General features: G+C 40.7%; 1 protein-coding gene across 6 annotated transcripts in view; it reads left to right on the forward strand.

Annotated features, from left to right (window-relative positions):
* The window catches only part of LTBP1 (latent transforming growth factor beta binding protein 1), a 203,788-nt gene that overhangs the window by 147,663 nt on the left and 38,282 nt on the right, over nt 1-17,843 (forward strand). For all 6 annotated transcript variants that reach the window (XM_075496119.1, XM_075496120.1, XM_075496122.1 and 3 more), the window contains 3 exons: nt 1,672-1,794; nt 8,579-8,701; nt 12,305-12,430. In XM_075496119.1, coding sequence (XP_075352234.1) covers nt 1,672-1,794; nt 8,579-8,701; nt 12,305-12,430 — 372 coding nt within the window. The remainder of the gene's footprint in view (nt 1-1,671; nt 1,795-8,578; nt 8,702-12,304; nt 12,431-17,843) is intronic.

The following is a 17,843-nucleotide window of genomic DNA, read 5'->3' on the forward strand; positions in this document are numbered from 1 at the left end:
CAGTGTCAGTTAACACTGAGCTGATGTCCGCATGGGTGTCACTGCATTTTAAGTAGTACATTTAGGAGAGAGAGAGTTTAGTGTCATATTTCTAAGAACAGTACCTGTACCTCCAAAGTGTCAGGTTCTACGTTTCTTCGACATCTAAAACTCCCACCAGGACGGCTCCAGTGGAACAAAATTAGGTCTGAAGTCAGAGCATAGTAGTCTGAGAGAGAACCTAGAGTGTGTACAGGAGGTATGAATATCCCTCTCCTTAGGGAGAGGGGACTTCTTGAAACCTCTCCCCAAAGGTGAAAATCTGGGAGAATGTCTCCAAGCTGTGGAAGCACACAGAAACCTGAATGTTTCTTGTCAGATGTTTTTTTTTTTCTTTTCCCTTCCCCCCACCCTTCCCTAAGTGTCTATGTGTAGCACCAAACATTTTCAGACTTATGAGTGCTAAAAATAATACAGTAAAACTAAATGATTGTTCATGTAAATTTGTCAGGAATTTTGAAACAAAACATCAGTGTAAGTTAAGTGTCCTGAGTGAGTTAAATGTGCTGTCCAGGACGCACAGCAGACTGGTCTTGGGGAAAGTATGTAGACAAAGTTTGACTGCTTCCTCTGAGCCTTTCATGGAAAAGGGCCCTTGCCAAGCTGAGCTGGCATGTGCAGACTGTTCTTCTTAAAGTGCACCCTTCTAAAGTAAGGACCTGTACACGTGCCCAGATGCTTCATGCCACAGATTTTGGTGATCCTTAAATTCAAAACTTCAGTGGGCACAAGGGACCATTACTTAAGAGGTCAGACTATGTAGCCATAACACAGACCTGAAAAACCTCATTGAGTAACTCTCCTGTTTGGAGTATATTTTCAGACAGACATTCAGACGTGCCTAAATCATAGAAGTGACTAAGAACCTACCATATCAATTTAATTACTGTTCCTTAATGAGTATTTTATAAATAAGGGAGGGAAAACAGGTTTCTTAGCTCAAATAAGACATGTGCTATGTTCTGAATTCAAAGTGCTGCTCCCCTCCAATATTTTGAGTTTTTCATAGGAAAATTTAAGTTTGATGTTCACGTCCATTGGTTAACCCAGACTGACCCCAGTTTATGAGAACTGAAGCACTGAGGGATTAGCAGTTGTGGAAGCAAAGGGACATTTCCCCATACTTAGAGGATTCATACTGTTACAAGGCAAGTGTTTAAAGGAGCCTTAAGGTACAGCTTAATAGGGGAACAGCCTATCAGTGTGCATCTGAAAACCACACCCTGTTAAAAGGTGGTGATCCTGCTGGAAAGATTTTGTGGGTTTTGCTGACTCACTGGAGTGGCTGACTTGTTACCTTTGCCAGATATAAAAGAAACAAAAGCAGCTCTCAGGCAGCATATGTGTGTATTTGTGTGTCTGTATGTACCTGTTTGTGCATTGAGGGATATATTGACACTACAGGAGAGAATGCTGAATGCAGTCATCTCAAGGAAAACATCCAATCTGCAATTTCATATATTTTTATGCATTATATTGACTGTCTGCATTTGTTAATAAATAAGACCAAGAGAAGCAGTATTGGATATTGACACTCTGCTTTGCTGTTTTGTTCAGAATTGGTTATTGCACTATTTGATTAGTAATGGTATTTTCAGATGTGTTACGTTTTCACTGTCTCTTGTGCTACAGATATAGATGAATGCCAGCACCGATCACTCTGTACGAATGGACGCTGCAGGAACACAGAAGGATCTTTCAGATGTATTTGTAGCCAAGGCTACACATTATCATCTACTGGAGATCAGTGTGAAGGTAAGCTTGTGCACTTAAGCTACTGATTCATTTTTTTCAATAAGATCTTGAGTATTTCAGCTATAGGCATGAGCTCTTTTGAGAATGGGGCAGAAAGATATGTTGCTCCTCTTTCTTTCCCAATACTTTACTGTCAGCCATTCAACAGTCCCCACCTACACAGCCACATATTTAATGGATTCTTAGAAATAGTCCCTGTCATCTTTCCACATACAAGAAATAAGCACACGTGTTTCCAACAGTAAGATTGGAAGAGCAGTTGGCATTGTTACCAAAAACAATTAATCCTTTCCAAACCTTGTTGCTCAAATTCTGACACAGACGTTCTGTATTACAAAAGCTTCTGCCAGCATACACTGTTCACATGGGGGCCTGCTAAGTTAAAACTTCTTCTCCAGCTGCTTTTGGGAACCTGTAGCCAGCCACCACAATCCCACATGTGCACTGGCAGGAGAAAATACATAGTATAAGATGAGCTCCAGGGGGATCTGCTGGAGCTCACAGCTTTCACTGTCTCAGAAGGCAGTCTACACACTGAGCTTGTAAAAACAAAAATAAGAGGTGAAAGATTTACAGTAAATGTAGGGAGAAATGCAAATTTTGTGTTATAGAAAACAGAAACATTCTATTGTCTCCGAAGTAGAACTATTTAATTGTTCCGTAATTGGCAAGCAGATTTTTTCTAATGAATTATTTGAAAGCTACTCCCTCTTCTCCATCGTTGGCTGTACCACCTGATACAGTACATCTGCTGCACTACTCATGGTCACCTTGAGCATGTGAGCTTACTTACTAGCGAGCTCCAGAAAAGATTGTACCTCAGTTGCTTCCTTATCTCACGTTAGGGGGGAAAAAACTCTCAGTTAAGGTCTCACCGTACATGTGGTATTGGCACATAAAAACATTCCAGTCTCTGATGTGCTTTCTGTAGCTGCTGATACCATGGAAGACACAGCTCCTTACTGCTGTTCTACCTAGTAGTCTTCTGCTGCTAGGTTATCCTCCACACAGCGCTCTAGGAGGCAGTTCCCACCTTCTCACCGATAGCAATAGCTCAGGAATCCTCCTCTTCAAGTGATCCAGGCAGAAGAGCGGTTCCCCCTGAGCCAATCAAATGCTGTCTTCTCAAGACAAACCTGTAATACCAGACCAGACTTCATCAGCAATGATGATACTGGATTGTCCACATTTAAGGAGTGAGAGCATCTCTTGAAGTTCTCACCAAGAAGGAATAAGGATATCTTATAAAATCTCCTCAGCACACTGGTACTCTTTGGTACTGACCTGTTTGGAGAATCTGGTCATAGAATAACTTGACACAGTCTTCTCAGAGTTCCTGATGAACGCCAGCATCACTTGCATCAGCTTCAAGAAATGTGGGCTGATGACACAAGGCACTAGAAACTTGCGTCAAAGAACTTTGCTCTCACCTGGCTTCAAGATCTTAATGAGTTGCAACAGATGCAGAGATATGGAGATACTGTGTCCAGAATCAAAGAAAAATGTGGTGGAAGGGATCACTGGTCCATTCCTCCTCCCAAAGGTAGAACAGACCATATGGTGTCATTCCTGACAGGTACTCATCTAACCTGCTCTGAGTAGGCTTCAGCCGATGAGATTCCAAACACCTCTTCAAGCAGTCTGTGCCAGTGCTTTGCTGTCCTTGTGTTAGTTTCTTTTTTCCCAAATGTGTGATGGTAATCTTCTATTGCTGCAGTTTAATTTATGAGTTCCTACCTTGTCCACCTTAAACAAGAAAAGGTTCTTTCTTTCCTCTGCATAGCAGAGGGGGAGATGGTGAGAGTGGGGTGTATAACGGTTTCAAGCATTTTGGTTCCTTCAGCAAGAAGCTTTACAAACCATCAAGTCTGCAGAGAGAGATTTTGAATTAGTAAATGCTGTTAGCATGTGTGAGCATATGAAATGGTCAGTTAAACCATCTTGTAGTGAAGAAGAGCAAATGAAATATAGAAATGAATTTAAACCCATTGTAGTTGGGGACTAAATGTTTTCCAGAACTTCTCTTCAGACTGCTTTGGTGCATTTCATACAGCCCAAGAAGTCATGGTAACTGTTGCTGCTCTCCGTCACTATGCAATGGCCTGTCAGGACAGGTCCATGCTTTATTTTCATCTCTTCCTTGATCCTGTTCAAGGGCAATTTTCAAGAAAAAATAATTTCAGAAGCTCTCAAGGCAAAAGAGGAGGAATTGGATCATGCAAGGAAAAAGGGTAAAGCTGTTCCCTCACCTCGGGGTCTTCGTCTCATTCCCAGGAAGGGTTACAATTCCCATTGTAACCAAATGTACAGCTTCTCCACCCAGTGACAGAGTGGTTAATTTCTGTAGAGACAGTTTGTTCGCTGAAGATTTTCATAAATATTAAAAGTGCTGCACAAAATCTATTCATCTCTTGAAGTGGAAGAAATTCTTCTGTGCTTGCATTCTACCCCTTCAATATTTTCTGAAGTACAGGATGTTACAGACTGCTTTTCGCACCTTGGAAACTAAGTTTGAACAGACTGTGCTTGTTTTGCTGTCAGTAAGAACGTTTTGTGCAACTCCTTTTTCTGCTATACATTCACCTCTCTTGTTTTTCCTCACCTTGTGATGTAATTATTTTTGAAGGCTCCTTGAATTATGCAGTGCACGTTTAGGGAACTCAATTGACTATGGGTTTAAATCTCACATTCTTTTCATATCAGCGGAGGTCCTCAGCCTCACAGCCGCGTTCCCATCTTCGTGAAAATGGCTTTCCTCCTGACTGTTAGTTCAGCCAGATGTGTGCGTGAACTACAGGGCAGAGCTTCCATAAAGACAAAATTGCTTTTAGAAGGCATCCAGCATTTCTCCATGTGATGGCCTCTGATTTTCAGATTAGCCTATTTTCCTGAATGTTTTCTAACACTTCATGGAGAAAGCAGGAAAGAGATGACAAAAACTGTGGGTATAGCACAGCACAGTTGTGTGAAAAGAAGAGAGTGGTTCAAATTCTGTCCAGTTTCTCAAAGACTCAGGGATGGATATTTGTCACGTTAGAGTGACAAATACCCAAAAATGTATGAGGCTCTAAAGCCAATGTGATTGGCAGATCACTTGCAAGAAGAGTGCTTGTTTGTTTATATGTTTGTGTATATTAAAATCCTTTTAATAAGGATTTCTTCTACTTCAGAAATTTTCTTAAAAATGTAGCAGCTCAAGAAGGAGTTTGCTGGTTTGATCATTATACACTTGTGCAAACTTCTGGAGATATTGCAGAATTATGCTGTGCTCATTTTCAGCTGTGCTTTTTGCAACTCTGGCAGAAGTTTTTGTCTTGAAGTCTTTGCACAGTATTTCACTTATTTAAGAATAAAGGTAATTTGCAAATAATTGTGCGATACATTGGTGTATACATACAGTATGCATGCTCTGTATGCATCCTTGCACTGAACTCTTCAGAAAATGAGAAAGCTGGACCGAGGCCTTCATACCTTCAGTTCTGTCTGAAAGCAATAACCTGTATGTCCATTCGTGTTGTAAATGCCTGTATACCCTGTTATCCAAGGCTGAAGAACTTTTCCCTTCTGCAGTACCTGTAGAGACTTGCTGTTATCTGCTTGGAAATTAGTAGCCTGGAAGTACGTGACCATCCACAGGTGGGCTTGTATGCACAACCTTCCACTTGAAGACAGAAAAAGAGGTTACTTCCTAGTAGTCAGAAGTCTTCAAGATGCATGACCACATGCATGTTTATTTTCTTTCTGCCTTACCCTCTCATTCAGCATCTCCTGTTGTTGAGATGAAGTGACATTGAGACTTTCTGCTCTGTGTTGCTCCAAATATGAGGGAACACAAAGTGTGAGCACACCTGTGGGTAAAAAGTATTGGCCTTGTCTCAGCTGACAGGAAGTGTGAATATGCACCAGGTGGACTTGCATATAGACTGTACATCTCAAAGAACTCAGGTTACTGGAAAAGCGCATGTCTGAAGCGTAGGAGGCTCCAGTGTTCTCCTAGGAGCCTTCAGAGATTTTGCTAGCCAAAATGCTCTAGACATGCACCTGTAAAAGGTGGTAAAAAGCACTGAACATCTCAAGCATGAGTTACTGTCTCTGATTTTTCTGGAGATTCTTGCGCAGCAACCACAGGACCTATGAAGTCTTGCATCAGAGAAAAGGAGGTTTGCATCCTATACAGAAAATAATGCATTTTGACTGCATTTGGCAGAAGACGCCTTCTTGTTGTGAGACTTGGCATTAACTCAGCGCAAGGGAGTCGTTAATTTTTTCTCATGCTCCTAGTCAAAATTAATTGCTGTTTTAAATAAACCACAATTTATTTCTCAGTTGAAAATTATTATAAAACATGCGGTTATCAAAAGGTCACAACTTTGTCAGCACTAAGTGCATTTTTATCTGCAGTAATATTTGTTCATGTAAGAAAGCTATCCCTGTTTCTTATTTTTATCAAATAGATTAAATCCCAAGGATAGCTGCACTCTGATATAGTGTGGGTTTTGTGAGATAACTGTAGAAATGAGGTCGTATCCTCTTTTTTAATTACAGTTGTTATTTGTTCCTGCAACACAGGAAAAAGTTACAAGTCTAGTCAGCTAAAATCCATGCTTAAGAGGTCAGAATAATCAAAGGCAGTGGAAAAACTCTTTGATAACTGTTTTTCAAAGGAAACTATCTGCATTATCAGAGCAATAGACTCAGTGAATTACGAAGTAGGGCAATGTGGAGGCAAGGGAAAAGTTGCTTATGAGATGCTTCTTTTACTTGACTCTCTTATTTTCTGTTTTCTTTTAAAACTAGAGGCACAGTCATTAAATACTTCGTGACCTTTAGCTGTAGTGAAGCAAAACTATAATATCGCTGGAATGTAGGCACTTGCTGAGTTAATCCTATACCCGCTGCAGCTCTGCTCTGTTTCCTCTGGGAAAGAAAAGACTTTAGGTGGAGACAATGCCAGTGTCCTGTTCTTGAAATATTTGATTACTTTGTATCTAGTTTGTATCCTGAAACTTGCCCTGCTATGTGTTAGTCAGCACATTTATCCCATGGGTGTCAAGACATTAGGGCAGAGTCTACAGGCCTGAGGCTTGGCGCTGGGAACGTGGTGTATAGGCAGCTGGGAGCTAGACCCTGCATGCCCTGACTCTGGAGCTGGCTTTATGGCTTGGGTGCAGCACTGTGCAAAAGCAGCTATTCAGCTTCATGACCAAGCTGCTAAGCCTGCGAAATGGCTCTATTGCATCACATGAACTGCCTCTGAAAAAGCAACCGTTAGCACAGCAGTACAGGCAGTGCGGTCCCTGTCCTACAAGCCTCCTGGCCATGTGGTTGTTTTGTGAGTAGTCTCTGCAGACATGTCTTGTCTAGTGTGGCACACCAGCTGTGCTCGGGCTTGCCCATGCTCAGGGGGACGTCTGAGTCAAGTCACTTCCGGCTCAGGCATCTCTGCGTAGTGGTCTAAACATGTCCAAAGATGCATATTGCAAACGACAAATTTGCACTGGTAGGCATTTTTTGTATCTGTCTTCTAAATGTACAGCTGCTTGGATTTTCTTGTTAATCGTACTACTGTAACACCACAGTCACCATTAAAGTAGGGAGGAGATTGGTATAAAGGTCTGTTATGATAGCTTTCATTAGAGATGCAGATGGCACATATTAGACATGCTTGCTAAGAATAAATGACGCGAACAGGTCCCTCTGCAGAGGGTAGGCAGGCTCTGCAGAGGGACCTGGACAGGCTGCATCAATGGGCCGAAGTCAATCGTATGAGGTTTAACAAGGCCAAGTGCAAGGTCCTGCACTTGGGCCACAGCAACCCCATGCAACGCTACAGGCTTGGGGAAGAGTGGCTGGCAAGCTGCCTGGCAGAAAAGGACCTGGGGCTGTTTGTTGACAGCTGCCTGAATATGAGCCAGCAGTGTGCCCAGGTGGCCAAGAAAGCCAATGGCATCCTGGCTTGTATCAAAAATAGCATGGCCAGCAGGACTAGGGAAGTGATCGTGCCCCTGTACTCGGCACTGGTGAGGCCGCACCTCGAATACTGTGTTCAGTTTTGGGTCCCCCACTACAAGAGAGACATTGAGGGGCTGGAGCGTGTCCAGAGAAGGGCAACGAAGCCGGTGAAGGGTCTGGAGCAGAAGTCTGATGAGGAGCGGCTGAGGGAACTGGGGTTGTTTAGCCTGGAGAAAAGGAGGCTGAGGGGAGACCTTATCGCTCTCTACAACTACCTGAAAGGAGGTTGTAGAGAGGTGGGGGTCGGTCTCTTCTCCCAGGTAACAAGTGATAGGACAAGAGGAAATGGCCTCAAGTTGCGCCAGGGGAGGTTTAGACTGGATATTAGGAAATTTTACTTCACTGAGAGGGTTATCAAGCATTGGAACAGGCTGCCCAGGGAAGTGGTTAAGTCGCCATCCCTGGAAGTATTTAAAAGACGTTTGGATGAGGTGCTTAGGGACATGGTATAGTGGTGGTCTTGGTAGTGTTAGGTTTATGGTTGGACTCGATGATCTTAAAGGTCTTTTCCAACCTATACGATTCTGTGATTCTGTGATTTTGTGAACTCAAATTTTAAAGCTCTCTAGAAATACAAGAAGTTTGATGATAAGATGAAGGAAATTAAAAGGACATTCTAAAGTGTAGTAAACGTGATTTCTCTCCCCCCACAGACGCACAGTTATTAAATGACATTGTAGCTTCAAGTTGCTACGTTAGTATCAAAGTATCACTATTAAAACTTTCATCAGTTTTTACATCATCTAATAATTCAGTTACATTTTTATTTCAGATGTTGATGAATGCCTTCAAGACAGTGATATTTGCCTTGGAGGAAACTGCATGAATACTGACGGGTCTTACAAATGCACGTGTCCAGATGGTTTCCAGCAGATAGCAAACAGGGGATGTCAAGGTATGAAATAGCTATAAAAAATACCTGGACCTTTATTACAAATGTGTAAATTTGTTAAGCATAACTTGTGATAGTCACCAATCATGCTAAGGAAGAGAAACTAATTTTATTTATCATTTATAGTACTTTCTTACTCTTCTCATTTTATATTACTCTCTCTAAATATATGCTGAGAAATTATTTCAAGGGGCTGAAATCTCAGCCTTCATAACTTGAAAGAGAATCTGTATTAGAACTAACAGAGATACAGTGCTGCATTTTCCCAAAGCCTGTGAACATTTATTTTGGCAGAACCTTCTATGTTTGTGAATCAGCGATGTAATAGAAAGAGCAGTATAGGTAGTGTCAAGTCACATTAGATAAACCTCTCTCATCTCTAAGACACTTGCAGTGCTTTGTGGAGGATGGGCGGGGAGGAAGAGAATGTGTTATCTGAGGCTGAGTCAGCATTGCCAAACCCAGAAAAATACTTCCCAGCTTTTAGTTCTGAATGATCCCAACTCCTTGTTGGCACAGCACCCAGGCATGCCTCACAACTCCCTATTGCCATCCATTTTTATGAGACAAGAATCATGGTATTAGAGCTGGAAAGTGATAGCATGTTCGTGCTCTAAACTACTGGAGAAGCAGGAGACTGGACTTTGTTTTGGCTGCTCTCTTATGCGCAGTTTAGACTTGAGCTGAAAGACTGTATTCCAGCTGATCTATGTAGAAGATCTTGTGCAACCAACAGTAAATTCCCCGTAGAAGTTCTGAGTATGATACGCGACTGCTTTCTAATTCAGAAAATGTTGCATTCAACATAGGGAAGTGCTGTATTACACCTTGCTTTAGCAGATAAGAGAATTGATCACGAGCTATAAATCAATGCCAGCTTTGATACCACTCTATTCTCATCACTCTGCTATGTTAAGTAGTGGTATACAGGCTTCATGTTTTAAATGGATAAATATAACAAAACTGAAAGCACTTATGAGCCAACCAAGGGGCAGACAGTATAGGCAGTATTTTTAATAGAAAAATGTGAATGAAAATTGGAAATCATTTCAGGTAAGAGCACCACACTTGAGAAAGACGACCACCAACACTGAAAAATAACAACTTGCTGTAGAGGGGAGAGAAACTGCTTGAGAAATAGCCAGATCAACATCAAAACAAATGGAAGGAAGGAGAAGTTGATAGAATGAATACTGACAAGTTAGAATAGCAAACAACTGAACACAGCGAAAGAACATAAAGGGAGATCTTTGGCTAGCAGAATTAAGTATGGTTAGACTTTTTTTCCTGTGTTGACTACTTGTTGTTAAGCTGTTACAGGATGCAATAGTGGAATTTTTATTTGTCATAGATGGAAATCTCCAGTATATTTATATTTCAACAGTACCTTCAAAATATTTTAAGCAGCAGATAAACTGGGACATTTGTAAATGACTGAAAGTTAGTTCTATCAGAGTTCTGTAATAGCAAAAAAAAACCCATAAAACTTTTGAGATAATTTACCTGGAGAGATTAGGGGCATGGTAAAAGATCCAGATAACAGGCCACTAGTGCAGAGTGATCTTGATCACACAGTATACTGGGCATTAGCAACCAATATGCATTTCAGTATATCCAGTTATATATTGAAGAAGGAATCTCAGCCATGCTTGTAGGATAGTGGACTTCCCTCTGGGACACAGTCACTGAGAAGGATTTAGGGGTCAGAGACAGTCAGCTGAATATGAGCTTCCAGTGCAACCCTGTGGCCAGCAGGGCTAGTGCACTCCCCAGAAGACTGAAAAAGCAGAATATCCAGCAGGAGTAAGCAAGGTTTGTTTACCTCTATTTTGCACCGATACAACTGCTCTTGGCAATTTGTTGTACACTGACATTCTGGTGCCCGCAATTCAAAATGGACGCTGATCAGCTGAGGAGAGTTCAGAGGTGAACCCAAAAAAGCTGATGGCCTGGGGGAAAAAGGATTGAATGCTTTTAAACTGTTTATTTTGTTGGGAAAAAAAAAAAAAAAAAAAGAGGGGTGACTTGATCATAGCCTTATTACCTTCAGAGGAAACCATAATTGAAAGTAGAGAGCTATTGAATTAAACTGGTAAATTTATCACAGAATGCGGTGTCTGCAAGTTGAATCTGGCCTAGACTAGAAATTAGGAACATGCGTTTTGGTAAGGAGTAAAGTTGAAAAGAGTCCAAAATATTAGAAAGTGTGCAGTTTGCTCTTTCAGATGAATTATACTCCTGTTTCCCTAAGATTGTCCATTTTGTTTTCCTGTCTTTTAATACATCGTTCTATCTTGTGTAATCAGCTGTTTTGGTTTCCAATATTTTTCTGGCAGTCTTAAGAAACTGGCAGCTTAGTCTTGAGAACAGTGTGCATCCTGAGAAGGTACCATACTGTCCTTGTCATTGCTGATCTCCCACCTTACCTGACTTTCAGAGAGCTTCAGGAAGTATGTCATTGCTCTGCATTTACTATTCATTCAGAGAAGACTTGATACATGTAGGTGTTGTGTGAAGCCCAGCACACTGACTTTTCCCTGTGCCCCTCATACAGATACTACCCTTCCCCAAGCTGTCTCTGTTCTTTCCACATATGTGCCATGACTTCAGGACACTGGCCTAGAAGGTTTACACACAGGATAGAATCAGTCTGTATCTAAAGAAAATTCTGTAATGGGTCTTGATATAATGGTACTGTAATTATAACTTCACTAGTCTATCAAAATTACTGTCTACTTCGATGCATTTTGTATGGCTGTAGCAATGGCCAGAATCTAAGCCGTGAAAGACATGGTTAAGAATAAGAAATTCTAGTCTCTGTGATGATGGATGAATGAGCCTTGTGTAAGTTTTGTTTCTGAATTTGTGTTTGATCTTAGCGTGGTATTGAAAACTATTGAGAAGTACAATTACAATGCGAATGGTAATTCATGTAAAAGTGGTACCTCCTTAATGAATGAATGCAGTCCTTAAGTTCTGATGGCAGGTTTTGTTGGTAAGATGAGACATCAGTCAGAAAGAAATGCTTTGGTTTTCAGATTCAAAAGTAAGTTTGAAAGGCAGTGTTTGAAAAATGCTTTCTAAGTTAAAAAAAAAAAGGCAATTATGACAGACTCCTATATAGCAACCTTTTGGGACCATTCCCCATCAGCAAAAAAGAGCATTTGGCCTTTAATTACATAATATCAACTTACTGGGAATGATGCAACTGCAGACCTGCTGGTAATACATGAAGCCAGATGCACAAGCTGACCAGCATGCAGCAATCAAGCAACAGTGAGATAGAGCCATCTGAGAATTCCCCTAACATAGAAGAAACGTTGGCTAATATGGAGCTTAAACTGGTATCTGACAGATGACTCTCATCTGCTCATCCTCATCACAGAGAGTGATACAGTGAGAGTATGATGCAGCAGAACATACTGATGCCTATACAGAGTTTAAGAATGATCCCAGAAGATTTGGTTACTCTGGAAAATGAGCCCCGTTTACATAGCTATTTACATAGCTGGTGAAAATAAAAGCTACTTTTAAGACTAACTGAACTTAGGCTTAATATTAAGAGTATGATGATTTGCAAAGCTCTTAATGTCTCTGTGTTTTCAGATATCAATGAATGTGAGAGATCTGACCTCTGTTCGCCTCACGGGGAGTGTCTAAACACGGATGGTTCCTACCAGTGCATATGTGAGCGGGGCTTTTCTGTGTCTGCGGATGGCCGAACATGTGAAGGTGAGACAAGTCACCATAATGCATTCCCATTGATTTGCTGTTATTAGTTGGGTGAGAAAAGTAGTCAGTTTGGGTCTGATACCCCAAAACCACTGTTAACTCCACAATCTGCCACCTAAGGGCCCTTTGTTCTTTTTCTCGTAAATGCAGGGGTGCTATGTTGCTGTTTGAATCATAAGAAGTGTAACAGCAAATGTACAAAATGGGCAACGTAACGGAGTTAATGTTTGTTAGAAGCTGTGGTTTAGTCTTCTTGATTTTTTAATAATTTTGCTATCTTAACATTAGACTATCTTTTTTGAACAAAAGAAATCAGTGAAAAAGAAAGAATACTAACCTAACTATGGCAAATGATGGCAAAGGAGGGAATGATATTCTTATGTCAAGATATATGAAACCAGTGGACATCTGTAATAATCTGAAATCTATTCATAGATGGGAAGTTATTTCTATCTTGTAGCAAGGGCAGAAAGAATAAATAAAATGCATGTAGAGTGAGTTTGGAACTTAGACTTCTGATAGGTTTCAAGTGGGTAGCCCTTCTGCTGTAAATTTTTAGGATTATTTAGTTTAACTACTCTGAAGTGCATTAGCAGCAAGCCTGAGCTGCCTGCATGTTCTCATTGCTGTGTGTGAGACAACAGAACCTTGCTTGTCAAGACTTTTTTTTTTTTTTGAAGATGCAGATGAAGCATACATACAACAGAAGTAACTCCAGTGAGAAATTGTAGTAAAATGCTATCTATGATAGAACCTCAGACATTTTGAAAGGGCAGAAATGGAGTAGATAGCGGTAATTAGATCTTTACAGTGCTAAAGCCAGCTTACTCTTCGTAAGCGTATGCAGGTATGCTTATACAGGTATTTGTCATACACGGTTGTAGAAGCTGCTCCAGTAATAACACTGGTGAGAAACATCAATCAGGAACCTAGAATTTAGGTGTAACTAGGGTTTTTATTTTGTTCTAGCATGAGAATATATCCCGTTACTAATGGAACACACACACTAGCAGGAGAGCTAGTGATGCTGCTCTTCTGCACTGAATTTAATAGGAGACTTGTGCTCAATGATACAAGAAGATATGTGGCTTTGTGTAGTCAGTGATGCTGACAGAAAACAAAAATTCCCCTAGCTGGAGGAAGAATGGCTGTTCTTATGGATGAGAGGACTGTTCAAGACAAGCCTTGTGGGAAAAGTAATAATTCAGTAGGGGAAAAAATTATATAGTAGCAGTTCGGCAGGATGCATTGCAGAGGAGAAGCACTGGGCAGATGATAGCTCGGTGTTAAAACCTATGGGTAGTGGATGTCAAGCATCCAAGAAGCAAGCAAGCTGTTCTCTATCCCAAATTATAGGCCAGTAAACCCATATGTGATTGATTTGCACGGGCCAGCTCTTGTCGTAGTTCACTTAGGGATAGTGAAAAGGTTCTTCCTTCAGTGGAGGAGGTGTATTAAAACTTCTGTCTGACTGTTGCATTTATTCTCCCTACTTTTACCAGAGGAAAAAGAGCATTACAGCATTATTATTATTTGAGCTGGCATATAACCTGCCATATAGTTAGTAATATAGTATCTAATGAAATGAAATACGCTATTGGCAAGAATACTGTTATGCTGATGTAAGGGAGTAAGTGCTGTATATTTAGATATAGCGTGGCATCAAACACACGATTTGTGTTTTAATTATTGATAACTTTAAAAATCCTGCAGTATTTTTGGTGCTGTTTCCTCTCTAAACATTTACTTCACTTTGTAATCATGGCATTAGTTGAAAGAAACATTCTCTTGCTGCCAAGACAAAAGCCTGGTCAAGTAGGCTAGCGAGAGCGAATCTAAATAACTCCAGTGATTGATGGACAAGGCAGTATTTTGTGATTTCAAGTAATGGGGATAATTCCAAAGCATGTTCATGGACTCTTGGCAGCATGTATACATGTCACCCAGTGTTTAGAAAGGATATGGTTAAATATCTTCAATTTCTCTGCAAGAAAAGTAGTAGCAGGTGTTTTGCCTCACTGTTAAGCGTAGCTTAAAAAAAAAAAAAAAGTGGTCAGAGAAGAATGCAGCCTGCTCTTAGTAGAAACCAAACACTTTATTCCAAACCAAAGTTAGAAGAACACTTATTAACCTTGTGAAATCAAACTCTCAGAAATAAAAAAAGACAGAATTGAATAGAAACAAAACTTGAAAAAAAAAAAAAAGCTGGTGGCATCTAATTTTAGGGGACATATCAGAACCAATAAGCCCCTCTGTTTGCATCTCTGACAGTTAATAAAGTAGCACAGTTCCCAGGGAAGGGTTACCATCACATATGATGAAGTAGTACAAACCTAATCTCTATTAGAACAAAAAAGCCAAACTTTTACTAAATAGAAAAGGATGAAATCACAAGATCTTATTTCCAGGATTGTGAGTAGTTTTGGAACTTTTTAATGAAGAATAAAACAAGTACAAAACCAGTTGAGCGTGCTTCACAAGTAATTGGTGGTGTGTATGGAATACAGATCAGACTTTATATTCAGCACTTGGAAAAGTATTTTAATAACTTGGCGAAGCAAGGGTACTTCTAGTCTTCTGAAGCAGCAGCACTCCTTTTCTACCATGATTAGTTTCTCCATTCTGTCATTTTAATAAAAACAATTCTAGAGCTGAAAAAAATAATTTAAAGGGAGCACTGATGGCATCAGTGTTAATATTTGTAGTGGTGTCAGCTTCATGCGAAAAGGCAAGACAAAACAAAAGCATCAGAAACAAAAGGAACCTGTGACATTCCAGGTACTGAGAAAGGATGTGGCTTCCAGCTGCAGGAGCTACTGTTCTTTACACCAGGTGCCTCTGTGAATTTACTTCTAGTTGAGTGAGTGAGAATAACTGTTTATACCATCAGAGAAAGAACCTGAGGAAATTTTGCTGGATTCAGACGCCTCTCTGTACCTGGGGAGCAGATTTTCCATATCTCCAGACTGTTTTTGTACGAGTTTGACTCGTTTTTTTGAAAAGTCAGAAACAACAACAACATAAAACATTTAAGTAACCCATGTGGTTCAGTTCTGGTATGGAGTTTTTATGGCCATTGGCCAAGGTAAACTGAACAGCTGTGGAGACTGTGTCTTCTTCCAAGGTGTAGACAAACTTTTGTTGTAGCATTGACATTCCACTGCCGCCTGGCCCCAGGCTTAGCAATTTGGCTGCACCAGGCTCTCTCAACAGGAGGCTCTCAGAGTGCTCCCTAGTTCCCTGTCGAGCTCTCTGGGGTTCCTGTAAAGGCAGCATTTTACCCAGTTGGCTGCTAGTCAACTGTGTTGGCAAAAACTGAAGTTAGAGGTTCTCTGATGCTTACCCTGAAGTCAATACCCTGCCCAAGCGACTCTTCTGTCTCCGTGTCTAGTCCCATATGTCTCTCAGTGGCTCCCTCACTTTTCCCTCTCTCTGCTCCAAGCCCTGAGGTTCACTGCCTGCCTCAGCACGCACTCCACAAAAAGTACACATCCCACCAGGGCTCTCCAACCTCTGCTTCTTCCTTTCTCCTCACTTACTGTCTTGTTTCCTGTTCTCCTTTCCTTGTCCACTGAATAAGTCACCCGTCTGAGCCTTTTGGATGCTTGCATGGAGCATGCACAGATCATTCTGTGATGAAAGAATAATTTACAAATCTGTACACAAAGATGCTAGATTGTCCATCGTTCAAGGTGGCTGCATACCTAAGAAGTCTGAAAACCAGCGAAACAAAGAGCAGAGCTATGAACAGTGCACAACTGTTACCTCTGCCACCAAAGACACTTTAAGAGAGTAGATGTTTGCTGTAACTGCACATCACAACCATAATTCTGCCCTTGTAAGATAGACAGGGCAGCTTTAGGAAAAGGGTACGGTAAATCTAGGACTCCTTTTGGGGCAGAGTATTATCTGTTACGTGGAGTAAATTTTATGCCATAGACAACTTCACAGCTTCACCAAATCTCTGGTTAAATACTGAAGTTAGAAAGCTCGGCCTTCTGCCAAACATAGATTCAAGTATGCATCTCCAGAGTGTGCTCCTGTGAGCTACCTTCTTGTTTCACAGTGAGCATTCACAGACTTCGCCAGCCTTCTCACATTTGCTGATAGAGATGTTTTAGGGCATCAACTACTTCTTAACTGGATGCTGGCTAGAGAAGTAAGAACACAAAGGGGAAAACAAGAATCTTTCTTACCCACATCATCACAATGTTGAAATGACCATCCAGCATTATTGCCTCTAGATGGCCAAAGTCTTCATTCAATTATTCATTTTTCTAATTTTCTCATGATGGTGATTTTTACGTATGGGTGTTACGGGCAGCCCTGGAACTCTCTGAGCTCTGTTCCCCTAAGCACTGTACAGAACTTTCCTAGGAAACAGTTCCTCTTCCAGACACTTTGCCATGTAAGTAGATTTCAGTGAGACTTAAATATCACGCCTGAGGTTGAGTATGCCTTCATCTTGTTCAGGCTGGCAGAAAACAGGAACACAGTGTTGAGCTGGAGTGTGCTTGAGCGCACACATGCTTTACCTTTCTTTAGATCCTGATGATGTCAGATCAAAGGAGTTCTGATTAAAGCAGGCAGCACTGAGTCATGGATTCTAAAACAGGTCATAATTACAGAGAACTGCTTTAGTCACTGCATAGACATAGGATGTATTAGTTTCATATGTAGTTTTTCCCCTTGCTTTGTCTCCATATAGCAAGAGAATCACTGATTACAAGCCTCATGCTTTACAGAGTGATTAAAGAAACAAATGCCCTTTCCGGCTGTAAAACAGGAGTCCTTTGAATGAGCTGTCTAGACAAGGAAAAATATGTGGTACCTGGACCTTCTCTGTAATTTCCCATACACTGAAAGATCCAGTCATGTTCAGACTGTGTGTTCTTTAAAACAAAACCGTCTTCTGTGGCTGTCTTATATACTAAATTAGGACACTTGCTACAATCACAGGTTTTGTTTCTGCAGCTTTTCAGTCAATGACCTTAGTTTACCTTCAGAGAACCAGCTGCATGATCTATTCCTCTATCTGTTTCCTTTAACATTTAGCTATTAAGTAAGACAAATACTGTAATTTAGGTAATTCTAAAATCCCCACTTGTAGTTTCTTTTGTCTAGGCTTTTAACAGAGTAACTGTCCTGTGGCTCAGGAACTTTTGCTATTAAACTGTAGCTGGCCACTGAAAATACGAAGGCTGCATTATTGTCTGTTGTCTTAAATTCCTGGTGATCAATCCACCATTGTTTACTCATTTTGAATTCCCTTTCTTAACTTAACAGGATTTTCTGAATAAGAGATAGAGTATTCAGATTTTTGACCAGATGTGAAACTCTGATGATCACATGAGAATAAAAATTAAAATAACGTATGTTATGCAGGTATAATGCACAGCAGCAAGAGCGAGGG

The sequence above is a fragment of the Mycteria americana genome, chromosome 3, assembly GCF_035582795.1.
Source record: "Mycteria americana isolate JAX WOST 10 ecotype Jacksonville Zoo and Gardens chromosome 3, USCA_MyAme_1.0, whole genome shotgun sequence".
NCBI classification, from domain to species: Eukaryota; Metazoa; Chordata; class Aves; order Ciconiiformes; family Ciconiidae; genus Mycteria; species Mycteria americana.